At 41.9% G+C, this 16,779-nt stretch overlaps 2 protein-coding genes across 5 annotated transcripts in view; one reads left to right on the top strand and one right to left on the bottom strand.

Annotated features, from left to right (window-relative positions):
• The window catches only part of mcph1 (microcephalin 1), a 35,918-nt gene that overhangs the window by 5,362 nt on the left and 13,777 nt on the right, over nucleotides 1–16,779 (bottom strand). For 3 of the 4 annotated variants that reach the window (XM_031578712.2, XM_031578711.2, XM_031578710.2), the window contains exons 11-13: nucleotides 15,187–15,224; nucleotides 14,801–14,963; nucleotides 13,228–13,305 (exon numbers count right to left, since the gene is read on the bottom strand). In XM_031578712.2, coding sequence (XP_031434572.1) covers nucleotides 13,228–13,305; nucleotides 14,801–14,963; nucleotides 15,187–15,224 — 279 coding nt within the window. Of the gene's footprint in view, nucleotides 1–1,880; nucleotides 3,791–13,227; nucleotides 13,306–14,800; nucleotides 14,964–15,186; nucleotides 15,225–16,779 lie in introns of those variants that run through there. The other variant, XM_031578713.2, reaches the window with a different exon arrangement.
• Nucleotides 1,236–11,494, top strand: angpt2a (angiopoietin 2a). The gene is made up of 9 exons (XM_012840435.3): nucleotides 1,236–1,852; nucleotides 5,199–5,354; nucleotides 6,607–6,728; nucleotides 7,184–7,416; nucleotides 7,690–7,817; nucleotides 8,256–8,357; nucleotides 8,851–9,017; nucleotides 9,915–10,045; nucleotides 11,202–11,494. Exons 1-9 carry the CDS (start codon nucleotides 1,574–1,576, stop codon nucleotides 11,378–11,380), a joined length of 1,497 nt encoding a protein of 498 aa, XP_012695889.2. The 5' UTR covers nucleotides 1,236–1,573; the 3' UTR covers nucleotides 11,381–11,494.

The raw sequence follows: 16,779 nt of genomic DNA, 5'->3' as shown, positions 1-16,779 counted from the left end.
CAAAAAACTACCGCAACTCATCAAACGGCAAATTGATGACCAATCACCAGTTCATTCCTATGTCAGGACCTCCTTGACCCCAGTTGTCAAGACGGCTGACAGAATTGAGGGGTATGCATTACCATCAGGATGACATTCAAGACATAACAGTCAACAACCACAAAACACAATCAACAGCTCCTTCCCCCAAAGGAAAAAGCAAGCAGAGAAGCACAGCTGATGACAGACAACTATGTGCACTCAAGATGAGGCTATTTTGAGCCACTGTATTAATGTAGCCCTGAAATACTATTAAGATAACAAGGACTACTCATCATAAATTACTGTAGCATCAATGCCAAGACACTGCTCTGCTTCTGTAAACAGACAGTTTTCAAGCCCCTTCTCCAATAACAAGACCCAGATACAAGACCCAGAGTTTGAGAACAGGAAATAGGTCCAAATGCTTCCTGAGAACCACCAAAGAGCCCCACATAATATGACTGACAACTTGGATATCCTCCTCCACTTGTTGCTCTCAAGTCTTAAAAAGAGCTTAAGCATTCGGCCACTACAGAGGGAAGACAATTCGTCCACGGGCCGACACAGACAGGGCAGACGTTTTATTCAGGCGAGCACAGCTGCTTCCTGAAAGGCCTCCCGGACCATCTTTCTTTAAAAGGAATCCAAAACACAAGTACGGCCATTATGGTTTTATCCCCCTCTTCCTCCGTGACCTGCCCTCTAAGTCCTTCGCTCAAGCAGAGGCAGTGTTGAGGAGCATGCAGCGGGAAGCGTTTAATTAGCGATTGTGCTCCTCACTCACACATGCATGCACACACACACACTCATTTGATCCCTCACAAACACACACACGTTCAGTCACTCATACACACTCAGACTCACTCATACACACACACACTCACAGACCAACTCCACCACTCACTCACACACACTCATTTGATCCCTCACAAACGTTCAGTCACTCATACACTCACAGACTCACTCATACACACACACACACACACACACACACACACACACACACCAACTCCACCACTCACTCACACATTTACACACTCTCCATCATTTGATCCCACACTCACTTACTCACTCACTCACCCCCTCCCTCCTACTCTGCTGCTCTCTCCCCATGGCTACTGGTGTGTGGGAGGGGCTCAGTCTCTATCTCCACTCCCTCGCCCCGGCCGATCACAGGACCGCTGCAGCTCAACTGGAGGCTCTGGGAGCACGAGGAGTGAGAGAAGAGAGGAGAACACACGCGCCGTCTAGCAACCGCAGGGAAGCCAGCCGGAATCACACTCTCTCTATCTCCACACCCACCCCAAAAGGTGTCCCCTCCTCCTTTTTGCATCCGAGGACCTTATAAATTGACCTGAGGGACAGTGAGGCGAGGACTCTGGGACTCTCAACTTTGGAAATAGCCAAGGGAAAGGAGCTTTGCAACTCTCTCTCTCTCTGTGGGTTTGTGTGTGCACAGGACTTGCATTTGTGAGAGAACAAAAATCAGAACCTCAACTGCATGTTTCTAGCGTGTGTTCTTTGATTTGATTTTTGAATATTTGATGAGAAAATGCTCAATGCTGTTGGCACACTCATCTTGGGTTACTGCCTGACCCTGGGAACGGGCTACAGGATGACTTCACACTCCAGTGGAAAGAAGCAGTTCCAGGTCCAGAATGGGCCGTGCAGCTATACGTTCCTGCTGCCGGAGCAGGACAACTGCCCGACGGCTGCTGGCGACGCAGACACCAACCTGGTCCAGAAAGATGACCCAGAAGAGTATGAGGCCATCCAGAGGCTGGAGCAACTGGAGGGCATTATGGAGAACAACACCCAGAGGCTTCTCATGGTAAGGTCCTTTCAGTTAGCCACTAAAGACACACGTCTCAGTGAAGGATGGGTAAAGGGCAGTGAAGAGGGTCTCAGTGGGTGATTGTTTTAGGTTAGTTGTTTTAGCTATGATGACTATCTTCACCTGTAGATCATTGAGTGCTTCAAACAGTCTTGACACAGTGACGTGGTTAACAGTAACCAGTATTTCAACGGAGTCTTGGACAGGAAGTGTTTTTTTGAGAACAATGACTAGGAGTGTAAGAAAATATTGATACACAAGAGTATACTGGCAATTTATTGCGATACTGTTAGCAAGGTAATATAGTGTGTGTTGTGTTTAAACCCCTGACCACAGATAGTAGAGTTGAATTTTGGTTAAGCCATTTGACAACGTAACATCATTATGAATATGGTGGTGTGTTCTTTATTCTATAATAGTTTTGCTAAAATTAGACTTGAAAAAAAAAAAAATCGCAATATATCACCTTGCTTACAGTATCACAATAAATTGAATCGTAACCCCTGTATCATGATGTGTATCGTCAGACTCTTGCCAATACACAGCCCTAACAATCACCAGTCGCCACACCACGAGTGACTGAGGGCCAACAAAGTTTCCAATCGGGTGCCCAAAAAAACGGTGTAGTGCATTCAGCCTGTTCTTTGGCACCATGGAAGCGTAGGCAGCATCACTCCTCGGGTGCTCCCCATTCTCCTGCGTTGAGTGTGATTAATGAATAGGGTTCGAGAGGTCTGACAGTCACAGAGAGATCATATGGGCCCTCCTTTGACTCATCCTGACGTCCTGACAGATCCAAGAAAGCTCTTATGCCAGAGCCTGTTCAGCGAGAGCTTTTTTTGTTCAATCAGACTTTTTTATATATAACAAAGGACTGGGGACTAAATGAGTGCAGGAAATTTCTCTTTCTTTTTTTGTTTTGTTTAAATGTGGCTGGATTAGGTTACCCGAATGAAATGGACTTGGAAAGAGAAGGGGAATCCCCACTGACTATCCAGTTTGAAATCAAAATAAATAATGTCTATAGATGATGGGATTTGGATCAGATTTAAAACTACCACAGTCATTTACTTTGAGCTTCATTGGTGACCGTGAATGCCTTTCATACTTTCAACACTTTTTTTATCTGCATTTTATAGTCATCATGACGCAATTACCATGACACAGATTCTGGTACAGAATCCTTAGACAAACTACACCCAAACTAAGAGAGTGGAGATAAAGCTCCATCTAATTATTTATATATTTAAGCATCCTTTTTCAGTGTACTTGACTCTGACGGGACGATAGTAAGTGATAAAATACACCTTCATGTCATGTTAATATCTTAAATAAAAATGAAAGTTAAATAAAGGTGAAAAGCGTTAATTAGCAAAAGCACCACCATCATTACAATGAGTAGAGTCTCTGGGATATTTTGAGAAACTGCCAGGTGCAAATTCATATATGCACACTTTATCACACAGAACAGCATGTGGTGTCATGGTGTTCAATGGTGACAGCCTGTTCTCTCTCTGAGGGGCAGGCTCTTCCGCTGACCTGGCGTTTGTGTATCGCTCGAGTTCAGCTCACACAAACACAATGCACATCAGCTAACAGATGTTGTTTTTTTAACTAAAAAGTCCCTCCCTAAATCTTTTAGCTCTTTAGCGTGTTCGATTCAGAAATAGCCGGTTGGCGAGGTGGACTGGAGTGGAGTGGAGGCACTTTGTTGCCGTGCCAGCGTGCGGCAATGTGTCAGCTTGCGGTCGCGCTTTCGTGTAAACGGAGTGAACAAACAGCCCTTCCTTGAGGAGTCCTCAAGTGGGCCGGAGAGGAGTAAACAACTGATTAGATCATTAGCCATCAATGGAACGTCCTGCTCGCAGTTCCGACGGCACACTTTCCTCCTTCCACATGCGTCTGTGCGCCACGACACAAGACAAGATGGCAGCGCTGAGAGGAAGACAAACAAAATCAGCGCTGATTGCAGCTTAAGGAGACTCTGATCAATATTTACTAGGAAGGTATATGCGCTGCATACTTGTGTTGTGCATCACTCCATGCCAGTGAGGCATTTCCCCCTCAAAGTGGAAGGACACTTTTAATGACAAAAAAAGAAACAGGTCCACAGAGGTGCTGGTATATTTCCTCATTCTCAAAATGTTTTTATAGAGGATGCAACTCATCAGTCATCATTTCCATCCTGTTTGTTAGGGCTACTTTGCACGCCAGTCCGGAACTTGAGTCTCAGGAGAGAGCATAATAACTGGATTTCAGTTATTTCGTCTTTACAACAGTACCTCTCTTGGTTGAGGACATGTTACTACTTGTTAGATCTTAACTGTAAAATCCGATACATTTTAGATTTTTAGGTACTGTAGGTAAACTGTGGCAAAGATAAATGTGGTCACCTGCTTCTATTGTTTTAAAAGACCTTAATAACTATCCGGAGTGCTAAGTGCACAGCAGGTCTTTCTGCTATGGCATGAAATGAGGAAGCATGTCTAATTCACCAAAACATAGTTGAAAATATTCAAGGTCAACCATCCCCAAAGTTGTTTAGAGTAAAACTAATTTTTAGAACCAAAAGAACCTGCCATTTCAGGGACAGATCTCTTTGTCACTAAAATTCATTTTTATGTGAAGCGATTTAATCCCCTTCACTTGCGTTTCAGTCCAAAGGTTAATGTTTGCACATATATTTAGGGAGGGGTCAGAGCCTGCCATCTCAATCTGTTCACTAAACAGCATGTCAATGGTGTCTTGTTTGTTGGGTCAATAAATATCACTTTTTGAAACAATAGACTAATAAGACAACAATTTTATCACACGTAGATAAAGATAAGGACAAAATAATGTATTGATCACAGCTTTGTTAAATGAAACAACAGCTGAAATAACCACAAAAAATTATCAGATGTTGTTTCGGTAACACAACACTGCAAAACAAACATTCAGTGAAACTCAGAACAATGGGCCAGATCTTTTACTGTACCAGCTATTGCTATTTCTAATCACAATCTGTTGATGATTCCACACTTAGTAACCACCCAAAATGATGCCAAAATATACCATCTCTCCATGAACTTACTCAAGGTTTAAGTGTATCTGCAGTCATCCAATTTCCCACGTTGCACAAGCTTATGAGTGCGTACTTCTGTTTCCATAGGAACAACTGGGTGCATCTGGCTTGCTTGTGTTAATTCAAAACGTGTCAGAAGATTCCTCACACACACAGACACACTACGCGTTACACTGTTGTTGCCCTTTTCAATTCATGAACACAACCTTGGACCAAATATGATGTTATTCCTGCTGCTACTTGTTTAACCCAAACACAATGACATTTCCTCTGCTTCAGTTGGAGAACTACATCCAGGAGAACATGAAACTCGAGATCGCCCAGATACAACAGCACGCCGTGCAGAACCACACAGCGGCTATCATTGAGATTGGGACAAACCTGCTCAGTCAAACCGTGGAACAGACGCTAAAGCTGACAAACGTCGAGGCACGGGTAAGCTCCCATTGTAACATTACCCTGATTATACTTGTTCCACTCAGCAGCTGATGTTTTACATGTTGTATGAAAACACACCAGACATGTTGTCTTTGCAAAAGTGAATCAAAACGTTGCCAAGTTAGAGCCCCCCAAAAACAGTCCATGAACAAACAAAGCCACAATACCGATCGAGTCGGGGCATAGGTCACTGACCTGTTCAAACACATTACGCACCATTTCCTGTTATTAACATTATCGTATTCCCACAGTGGGGCCATATCAATTTGTCACAACAACAAAAAAACTGCCCACTCCAACTCATCAACATTTCTCCCAGCGGTGCACCCGTTTCTACACTGGATGTAAACAATTTGGTCGCAAATTTTTGCTGAGTCCAGTTCCTCACACTGGAACGTGGAAAGGAGACAGGGGAGGCGGTGGTGGAGGGGGTGTCATCCCTTGACCTGAGAGTTCAATAACTCTGTCCGCATGTGAAGTCCCCCCTACTCGTTCACAGTAGCCCCCCGACATCCCTTGTCCCTTTCCATCAGAACTTTCCTTTATTCGAATTTGATTGTTCTGTTTTTTCCTGTAATGAAAACAGGTTTTTCCACTCATTCAGGGATAGAGCTCTGACTTTGCTCTTTGCTACATGGTAGCTGCTTAGGGGACAGGCCTTTCAAATTCCATTAGTTAGGAGAACATAAAAGCATATATTTGACAAGAGCAGAGGTTAACGTTTCTCTTAATGTAAATAATATCGTTGCTAAGGCCGCTCATGACACACAATGAAAACGATCCAAATACAAATGTTTTCTGTGGAAAAAACAGGGCTGTGTGCAATTTGTTTTTAAGTGTAGCTGATCCAAAAGGATCGCAGTGAACTGTGGAATTGTTTGTGAAACAGATTATACCAGAAAAAAATAATACAGGCCAATGTCAGAAGTCATTATATAATGCCGACTTGACTTATTTTCATAAGCAAGCAAGAACCAATACTTCATTTAATCATACCCAAACCCAAATTGAGAGATTACCTTCAAGGCAGTCTCTGATTCAACTTCAGTGCAAATACACATGGGAAAACAAGGCCAAATCCCTAAAGATCACATAGTCTTCATTATGTAAGGTTGGGTGCTTGGTCTATGCCAATAAATTGTCATTTGACAACATGTTTACCAATCTACATCTTTAAAAGGCTTGTTGGAATTAAAGCTCAATCTAATCTTACATATTTTCTGTGGGAAACACTTTTTTTCATCTTTAGGTTATAAATCAAACCACTCGACTTCAACTTCAACTTCATGAGAACTCTCTGTCAACGAGCAAATTGGAAAAACAAATCATCCTCCAAACGAACGAAATAAGCAAAATGAACGAGAAGAACAGGTAGGACATCCTAAATCAAATCCATTCTGTTCAATGCCCCGAGAAACGTTTCCAGAGCCTTAAGAGTTGTTGCACAGCCACTCATTTATAGCTTGATACAATCTAGACTTTAAAGTGGATTCCAAGAACCATTCGGTTTGTCAACATGACTCGACTAAACCCAAACTCAAGTACTCAACCCAGTGGCCTACAACCATCTGAACACGTGTCCTTATGTGCCATGAACATAATTCTACAAAAGTGCCATGTAATTGTCATATTTGCCCATACTGTTACAACATGGAATTAGTGTCTGGAATGTGCAACTGTAAATACACTGTAAAGAGACAAGTGGAACCTATATTTCGGCAATGTGGCCACTTGTATCTCGTCTTTTCTTAGCCTACAGGCTGCAAAAGCACTATGACAGCGCTGCTCAAAGTCAATGCTCTCCTGTTTTTGTCCTTTCCTCGCAGCTTTCTGGAGAAGCGGGTGGAGGACATGGAGGGGCAGAGGCTGGTGGAGCTGAAGGGACTGCAGGAGGAGAAGGAGCAGCTCAAGCAGCTGCTCCAGCAGCAGACCAGCATCATTCAGCAGCTGGAGCAACAGTTGCTGCACGCATCCTCCAACAACTCCGTCCTGCAGCAGGAGCAGCAAAAGCTTCAGGACACAGTGAACAGCATCATCAACTCCATCTTCAGTTCCACCAGTGAGTGGCTGTGTTGCACAATGCAAGGCCTGCCAGGGAGAGTGCTGGGGAGAGATTTAAATCCTCGACTCTCCATTCCTTCCTTCCTGTCCTTGTCTCTGCTCTGCCCATCTCTTACATTCTACTTGTTTTTTGTGAAATATAAAGAAATGCCTTCCACTTTGCATTATGGCCACGACATACTTGACAACATACTTGACATACTTGCACACATACCAGCGAGAGCCCATTTGTCTGCACACACCTAAGGCTGTTACTTTCCTCTCTTTCCAGTGACTAAGTCCGCCATGATGCAAGATGCCCCGACAGTGTTTAGAGACTGTGCAGCAGTTTTTAAATCCGGAAACACAAACAGTGGAATCTATTCACTGAATCTCCCGAGCATGACACAGCCAATCAAGGTGGGAGAAACATTCATTCATACTGCACAAAGAACATAACAAAGAACTGGTTTAAAACACATTTAAAAAGACACATATAAAAACTTAACGAGAGGTTGCTAGCACAACTTGTCTCACCTCTAACCAAGAGCTGACATACTAGGAGGTGTAAAATGTCCACTTTCCGGGAGGGATTTCAAATGCTTTCAGATTAAGTAAGCGAAACAGCCTCATCTTTAGTTAGTTTTGTGCATGCCTATGCAAGGACAGCCATCTCCTTAGATACTTTTCAAGGAAAGTGGTTAGACTCCAATGCAATTCGCCACCCTCTTTGCAGACTGTGGCAAAAACTGAAATGGTTAATTCATTAGAGAACCTGCCCTAAACTGGATGAACAAAGTACATTGAGACATGTGCAATGTGTAATCTAAACTGTGTGTTCAATGTCTATATCCTAAGGCCTATTGTGACATGGAAACGGAGGGAGGTGGATGGACTGTTCTGCAGAAAAGGTTCGACGGTCATGTTGACTTTCACCGTACGTGGAAAGAGTACAAAATGGTGAGCGCCTTGGCAAGACATTTCATTCCATCTTACTGGAGCCGTCCCATCCAGTCTATCTACACCAGTGTAGAGACATAACATTTTCTGTTTCAATTAAATGCAAAACACAACCATGTTTTTGAAGACATTTCATCTTAACGTAAAAAAAATAAATAAAAATACCTATACAAACACATCCACACAATTAAAAGGTGGGCCATATATATGGCTTGTGTGTAATTTGCAAGGTAATTGCAGGTTCTGAAAACAACACAACACACATCTGTGCATGCCCAATTAGCAGAAGGATCAGTTAAGCACCTGACAACTTTAAGATTTTAAATGAACTGCCGTGACGGAGCGGGATATTGTAACATTAACATATCTACTCACACTGATGGTCATATGTTTGATGTTTAGCCATTCAAAGGCAAAGAAAGAACCTAATCCACCATGTAAAAGAAAAGCCGGTAACCATAATTCATAACTGACTTATTCTTTCCATCTGAAGGGTTTTGGGGACGTCTCAGGGGAACACTGGCTGGGGAATGACTTCATCTCTCAGATGACCTCTGATCAGACGTACGTCCTGAGAATTGAACTGAAGGACTGGGAGGGAAACTCGGGATACTCGCAGTATGATGAATTTTCCCTCACCGGCGAATCAGAAAATTATAGGTAAAGCCCCAGGCATTTACGAACACGAGCAACAAAACACAACAACAAATAAGTAACCAGAGACCTAATTGTTCAATTCAATTCTACAAAGGTAATGGTGTAGAGTAAAAATAGCCTTACAACAAGGCTTTATCTAGCATTACAAGTACATGGCCATTAAACATGGCAAGAAAAACAGAACTGAAAACATAACCAAATCATCTAGGCACGTCATACACGTACGACTCCAAACTAAACATTCCAACATGTTGATATTTTGGAGATGATATTTGTCTGCTGGGTCCTGATACAACATATCACAACCTCTTTTTTTATGGAAGAATAATACTAACTGCAACTGGACATCATCATAAAAGATGAACATTACCACAAATGTGCACTCTCACAACCATACTTCATATACTCCACAACTAACTCCATGACTAATTTCATCATATGATTGATTTCATCTTAATCCCTCAAAAACACTGACTGATCATTCTTACCATGACTGCAAAAACACTGAGAAATAAAATGGCTACTTAACACCTGTTTAAGCCCTGAGCACTGATAAGCACACTGTGTAATGGACTTTCAGCATGAGCGTTCCTCATCCACCTCTTTGCACCTCATTGGTCAGTAACTAAAGAGGAAATGACCTCCATCCCCTCTGTTCTTCACAATGGCAGCATAAGAATGAGGGTGACACAATTCACCAAAATAAATCCATTTCTATGTTATCACAACAGCATGCAACACAGGAGAGAATGACGTTTCCATTATCAAAACTTTGAGTTTGCACACCAGCTTCAATACTATACCACAGCAAATTGGCTGTGTGTGCTGTGGTCCTTGTTCTGCAACAGCAATCATGGACTTCCTCCTCACATTGTATTTGCTACATTTCCAATTACACAGGATACACCTTAAGGACTACAGTGGAAGTGCAGGCAAAATCAGTAGCCTTGGTCAGCCAGGAAGTGACTTCAGCACAAAGGATGCAGACAATGACAAATGTGTTTGCAAGTGTTCACAGCTGACCTCAGGAGGTAAGAACAGGTTAATTTAATTTACTGACTGTTCCCCTCTGCTGTCTTAACAACAGCCTTCCTCCGTAATTAAAAATGGGATGCAATGTCTTGCAAACTAAAATGCAACTATAAGAAAATGTATGTAGTTATGTGGCTCATATATGTCACATGTAACTATAAACATACAGTCTCATTGCTGGTACCCTATTACACAGGTAGGTTGTTTTTTTTACAATAAATTTTCTTTCTGGAGGCTACAATCCCTTGAACCTTTGTGATGTGATTCATAGTAATGTGTGTAGACCCTCCACATTGAATCTCATAACATCCATTCTAAAAGCCCACTGTAAACCTGTTCCCCAAGTATCTTGTAGCATGCTTACCACATTTTGCCCTCAAACTAGGACAACTTCCCTTAGCTCCCCTCTCCAAAACTTTTAACACAGCACTTGGCACTGCCCCCAGAAACTCACACAAGTTGAAAGGCGCGTTCTTTTTTTCTAGCCGGGTCAGGACTCTCGAGAAAAATTAGCTTGGAGTTAATCACTGATCAGCTCATTTGGGAATTCGGCCCTTGTGAGGCCTGACATTAATAGTCTGGGAACTTGAGCATTTTTTTCCTTCTCTCTCCTTGCTCTCAAAACCTAGAATGCCAGTCCTCCTCTCTTCACCCTGAAATTCTCTGGCTGCTTCTCGTTCCTCTTGTCTTCTGAGGGCTGTCATTTGGTTAGGGGTGTCAGCCATGAAGGAATCCTTGCACCTAAGGGAATTGCAGGGGACAACCTTGTGCTGGGTTATGCTTATGGGAGGGCTTTGGAGGAGGAGAGGGGGAGGAGAAGGAGGAAGAGGAGGAGGGTGAGAAGAACCAGCTTTGCTCCATCATGGCCACCCGAAAACCTTCTTGTACACAGCTCAGGAAGTGAATTTCCAATATGAATACATCTCCTTGTTTTGTCAGCATTATGCTAATGAGAAACATAGCTAAGTGACACAAGGAAATACCAAAGCTTGTGGATAGGCTGTCTAGACATGCTGATATATTCTGTGGAGAACAAACAAAACGGCATTATGAGATTAACGTTTGAGGATCGGCTAACAGGCCCTGCTTGGAAACTATTTTTTCTGCTTGCTCGGACGAAACTCTAATCATATTTCCTGTGTTTGACAAATCTAGGTTGGTGGTTTGATGCCTGTGGACCGTCTAACCTGAACGGCATATACTACCAACAAGGCCAGAATACCAACCGTTTCAATGGGATCAAATGGTACTACTGGAAAGGCTCAGGATACTCACTGAAGGCCACAACGATGATGATCCGTCCAGCAGACTTCCTACAGGCTCCTCTTAAGTAAATGGTCAAGGAGCAATTGGGGAATTAGACCTAGTACAGACGCCCATTTTCAGCAGTTCTGAACTTGATGTTATCCCGAGTGTTTGAAAGGAGTAAATGTGAGTAACTTCTCAAAGAAAGAAGATATGAAGGACAACTAGTCCTACCAGGTTGTATGGATCATGGGCAACTCAAGGACTTGACGGACAGTTTTATAGACTAAGCAGTCTATAACATGCCTTCATGAATTGACATTTACATTAGTATTCTGTCAGAGGCTAAGAGCCTTGGTAACTTATAGAGCCATTAACCCCCCCCAAAAAACAACTGTTCATTCAATTAGCCAAACTAGGAGCAAAAAGTGTCAACACAGACTCTAAGTCAATGTTCCTTCTTTTGGAACCATATATATATATATATATATATATTTATTTTATTAGAGTACATTGTACATATTTTGATTTAATCTGTTTTATGAGGTTTTAAACTGAGAAAGCAACCATGGTACAGAGACTAAAACCTCAAGCAGATTGTAGTAAATTGCACAATGGCCAACAAGGTCCTTGGTCCTTGTTGGCAGCAAAAGCTTTGTGGCACAAGGCTTGTGTCCTCACATATTGAATCCGTTTTTTTTGCATTTTGGCACACGTTTGGTTCACACAGCAGTCTCTACAGTCTTTTTAAGGGACTTGAGAAGCAACTGGTATACTATTGTCACATTTGCACTGGGAACATCTTTGATTAATTCATGAATGATTCTTCTACTGCAGTTGTGATAGCTTTCATTGAACTGTACCGATGATCTTGCAAATACAACTAAGACAAGAAACATTCTAATGACGAGCTGAATTTGGATTCTTAGGCTTTTCATAGGTCATATAGTTTCAAAGGTTGCATTTTATCGTCCGGTTCGGAAATAGCTTTCTTTTCTTTTCACTGACACAACTCTCTTTTGTTTTTACTACATATAGAAATAACTTATTTTTTTATTTTTGGAAAAAATGACCGTTATTGTTAACTTATTTTGTGTATTTACTCCTTCCTCCTCTCCTTAGTTTTTTTGTGTATTCCTATTCTGGTTTTTCATAGAAGTTACCAGAGATTGGAACTTGTCTGAATGTACCCTGATCTTGTCTGTTTTTCATAAGGCATGTGGGAACAGTTTACATACAATCTACAAAAGTAGTTTTATTTTGTAATAATATTTTGGGAAAAAAAAGTATTGTGAACAAAATAAAAAAATTAAATAAACTATCCATCTATGATGGGTGACTTCTTATGACTGCCATGTTTGAACTGTTGTCAACTGTTCTCAAACCGAACCACAGGGACTGAGTATTCAAACATTTTTGTGAAACAGAACTACAAATAATTGAATACACTAGAGTGGCTTCTTTAGAAACACCTGTGTCGTACAAGTCATCATTATTTTGATATCCTCAGGATCCTTAGTAATGCCAGAAATTACAATTATTCAAAATGTAAATTCTGTTGAGATCGCAGCAGTCTCTTTTAGTCCACTGACGGACAACCGTGTGGGTTTGACGTCAGACTTCCACACAAAGTGGTTCAAAAGGAAGAGAAGATGAAAACAACACGTGGCCCAGCCCCTGTGTCGGACACAGGACTGCGATGATGCAGGAATAAAGGACGACAGGAAGGATCTATTTCCACATTTCACACAGGATGCAACACATATTTAAAAATGCCCAGGGACTGTGGATGGCAATACCTCCCCCCCAATGGAACTGGGTATTCCTGGCCTGGCTGCCTTAGGCTAATCTTACTAAGGAGGTTATGCAAGCCTCCGAGTTCCTACTGTGCACTGGGGCACACCAACAGGACACTCAGTGAGTGTGAGATACTTACAGGCGCTGCTGGGAAGTCGTCCGACAGCTCATAAGGCTCCTCAGGAATCCACTGTCTGTGCTCTAAGCACCACAGAACCTAGCAGGCGAGAGCAAAAACAAGTTTCTAAAGAGGAGCATGCTGCCACTGCACTGCTATGCCTTCGACGTCTTTATGCAACTCATGTACGCTGTTGTTAGTACAACATATGCATCATGACAAGGTTATCTTGAGGGGCTGTCAGTAGTGAACAGAACACAATAACATGATTTATGATACACTGTCTTGCTACATAGCTTTTGGGATATGTGTACGAATTGTGTTATGATATTCTTCCCGACATAGCACAACCTATGCCAAAAATGTGAGACTGTGAGGTCAGACACATTGTTAGTGGCACTACATAAATAGCTATCAATATATATGACAGATGTATCCTTCGTTATGAACTGGCACAAGTTACTATGGCAGCTTATGCACTGTGGCTTAATGTTATGATGTGGATTATGTAAGGCTGAGGGGGGAAGGGTGAAACTGTGGGGTCGCCAGCGGCATGTAAAAGAGAAGCTTATACCAGTCCACCTCAGAGTGAAACAATCATAGCTGTACATGAATGTCTTAATGTTTGATTTTAAATTTAAAACAAATATATATATATATATTATATATAACTTATACATAACATTCCAGAAAGGATGTCTACGGGGCTGCACATCTTTGTATATCCCTACACACAATGAAATGAAACCAGAAAACCTATATATATATATATATATATATATATTAGTGCTGTCAGTTTAACGCGTTATTAACGGCGTTAACGCAAACCCATTTTAACGCCGTTAATTTTTTTATCGCGAGATTAACGCGATTTTTTTTTTTTTTTTTTTTTAGATTAACGTTCTTTTTGGCCTCGCAAACTGTGTAGTAGGCTAACGTTACGGTTTGCGTGAATGGTGAGCAGCGCGATACGGCGAAATGGATGATAAAAAGCTTCTGAATGGAAAGTTTACTTTTAAAAGTTGTGTTGTGCAAAAGAAGCGAGCTTCACTGTTGTCTGAAAATGTCAACAGGCAGCTGGCTGAAAGCAAAGAAGTAGTAGGCTTACCTTTTATTGGTAACCTAACTGTTACGGTTCATTGTTTCTGAAATAAGAGGCCTGACTGCTATGTTCCCAGCAAACTTGAAAAAAAGAAAATATTAAGCCATGGTTTAACTGCACTATAGGCAGAGTCCTATGTTTACCTGAGATGTGCACTTTATAATTTTATTTTGTACCGCCCTGTTTGGCAATGTTGGTTTTCAATAAAATATAACATTTGCATAAAGCAAGCCAATCCACTTTCCATGTTGATAAGGGCATTAAAATAAAAATAAAATGATGGAAAAAAATGATAAAACGAAGGGACATTTAGAATAGATACAAATTTGCGATTAATCGCGATTCATTTTTAGTTAACTATGACATAAATGCGATTAATCGCGATTAAATATTTTAATCGTTTGACAGCACTAATATATATATATATATATATATATATATATATATATATACACACACACACACACACACACAAACATGCAAGGAACTCACCCACTCATAAGAGAGGATCCAGCACCCTCGGGCGATGCCTAGCAGGACATTGAGGGTGCGGCGTGGGCTGCCGGCCACCACGTGGCTTGTGCTCTCACACACCTTGTCTACCACTGAGAACCCACCCAGGGTCTGCACAAGCTGAAGCACTGTGTGCTGGTTTCTGACACGCACACACACACACACACACGCACACATCATTCAAGGCCAGACAGGGAAAGATGTTCACATAATGGTGGAACTAGATTTACCAGAAGCAATCCATAATGGATTTTACAATATGCCCAATTTCACTTCAAAAAGGTTATTCAGTGCTTTTTGAAGTTATAAAGAAAATGACACAAAGCATACTGCCCTTGGCAAAAGAGGGAGAATAGGCTACTTACTCTGTGGGCATGCTGGTCATGACTAGAGTTCTTTTTGTCTGTAAATAATAAGGAAAAAACATGATTTCTACGCAGTTTTTCAACAGCAGTTGTAAAAGCACAATGACCGCTTACTCCAGCATGCATTAGGCTAATTTCAAAAATGCTTCTCATATTGTGTTGTGCAGCATGTTGTGTTCTGGCAGTGACAAAGGGGGAAACAAGCACTAGTAAACAACGCCCCACTTCGTGGATATTGCCTGGGCACTCGCACAAGAAACACATGCCGGATATATCTGCATATTTGGTGACCAGAGAGGAAATGGAACTCCAAGGCCATGGACACAGCAAAGCAGTTAGGGAGAGCTGTTTAAATCAAATGGCAGTTTTGTGTGTGTGTGTGTGTGTGTGTGTGTGTGTGTGTGAGAATGTGTGTCAGTACATATGTGTGGGGCCTGTGTTTTCTCCGTCCCATGTACCTTGGCCTCGGTACAGCAGGGCCCTGAGTGCAAACACCTGAGCGGCGGTCACATGGGCCAGTTCCTATCTGCTCCCCAAACAGGAAGTGAAGGCGTCAGGCATGGCTGCCAGAACAGCAAATGTACCCCACCCCGCCCCCCCACCCCACCCCACCACACGTTTAGGACCTTTAGTCTCACCAACCAGGTGTGTGTTTGCTCCTTGTGAGGCTTATTTGTTGTTTCAAAAGTTCCACTTCATATTATAATCAGTGGGTGAAACGGGATACAAAGGGATCCTGGTAAAGGCTACGTTTTTGTAAAGACAAAAATGACCTAAGCTATCAAAAACAACTTTCTAGATTTCAAAGTACTATACTCGTGTCATTTTTGTTGAGGTAATGTTAATATTCAATATTGTGCATGTCTGTCCTTCTGCCCAGGGTAAATGTAGGAACACACCTAAGAAAATACTTATTTTAGTCATGACTGAACCAGAATCTATTAAATTAATTAGACAACCAACCAAAAAAGTGAATTGGCAGTAATAGGCCCAGCTCTGCTATTCCTCCTGAAAAGTCCAGTGAGCAAACATTCAAATGTCAAAGATTAAGTTCCCTGTGCCTTTCAATGAAAGTATTGTGAATTGTATTGTGTTAAAAGAGTATGATAACACTAGTATGTCAATCCAGAACTGAAATCCTCTAATCAAGGGCAGTAATGACAATCACCTTGCCCCCTTTTAAACTGAATTCAGAAATACAGCTGTACATTAACTTTAATGTGAGAACGTTCTATGACTTATCTTGTTTTAATCTGCTTAACTATAAAACACTGATCCCTCCCCAATCCAAATGTATATGGACTCGATCTGCAATAACAATCCAGCTTTGAGCTGAGCTCAGACATGCTTCATTTATCATGTCTACACGAGGGCGCCTCAGGTGAACCACCCCCAGCTTGAGTGAACTTCATTATGCGCCACAGCAATCGGCATCAATCAGCACAGACCTCTGCGTGGGTCAGATGACGGTATAATCTTTTGGTTTTATCCAATGGCTGGACAGCACGCTGGAGATTGCATGTCACAGAGAGGAATGCTGGTTTTGGGTGAGAAGCTAGTGGCGTGCTGGAGCACCAAATCATATTTTCAGGT

The sequence above is a fragment of the Clupea harengus genome, chromosome 13 (assembly GCF_900700415.2).
Source record: "Clupea harengus chromosome 13, Ch_v2.0.2, whole genome shotgun sequence".
In the NCBI taxonomy this organism is placed as follows: domain Eukaryota; kingdom Metazoa; phylum Chordata; class Actinopteri; order Clupeiformes; family Clupeidae; genus Clupea; species Clupea harengus.
This window is presented reverse-complemented; position numbering and strand designations above follow the sequence as displayed.

What these genes read in the sequence shown, in the direction of transcription:
- angpt2a (XM_012840435.3), top strand. Translation starts at nt 1,574, where the DNA reads ATGCTCAATGCTGTTGGCACACTCATCTTGGGTTACTGCCTGACCCTG. An exon ending in AAAATGAACGAGAAGAACAG is followed by an intron (nt 6,729 to 7,183) that starts GTAGGACATCCT and finishes CTTTCCTCGCAG; the next exon opens with CTTTCTGGAGAAGCGGGTGG. An exon ending in CTCCATCTTCAGTTCCACCA is followed by an intron (nt 7,417 to 7,689) that starts GTGAGTGGCTGT and finishes CTCTCTTTCCAG; the next exon opens with TGACTAAGTCCGCCATGATG.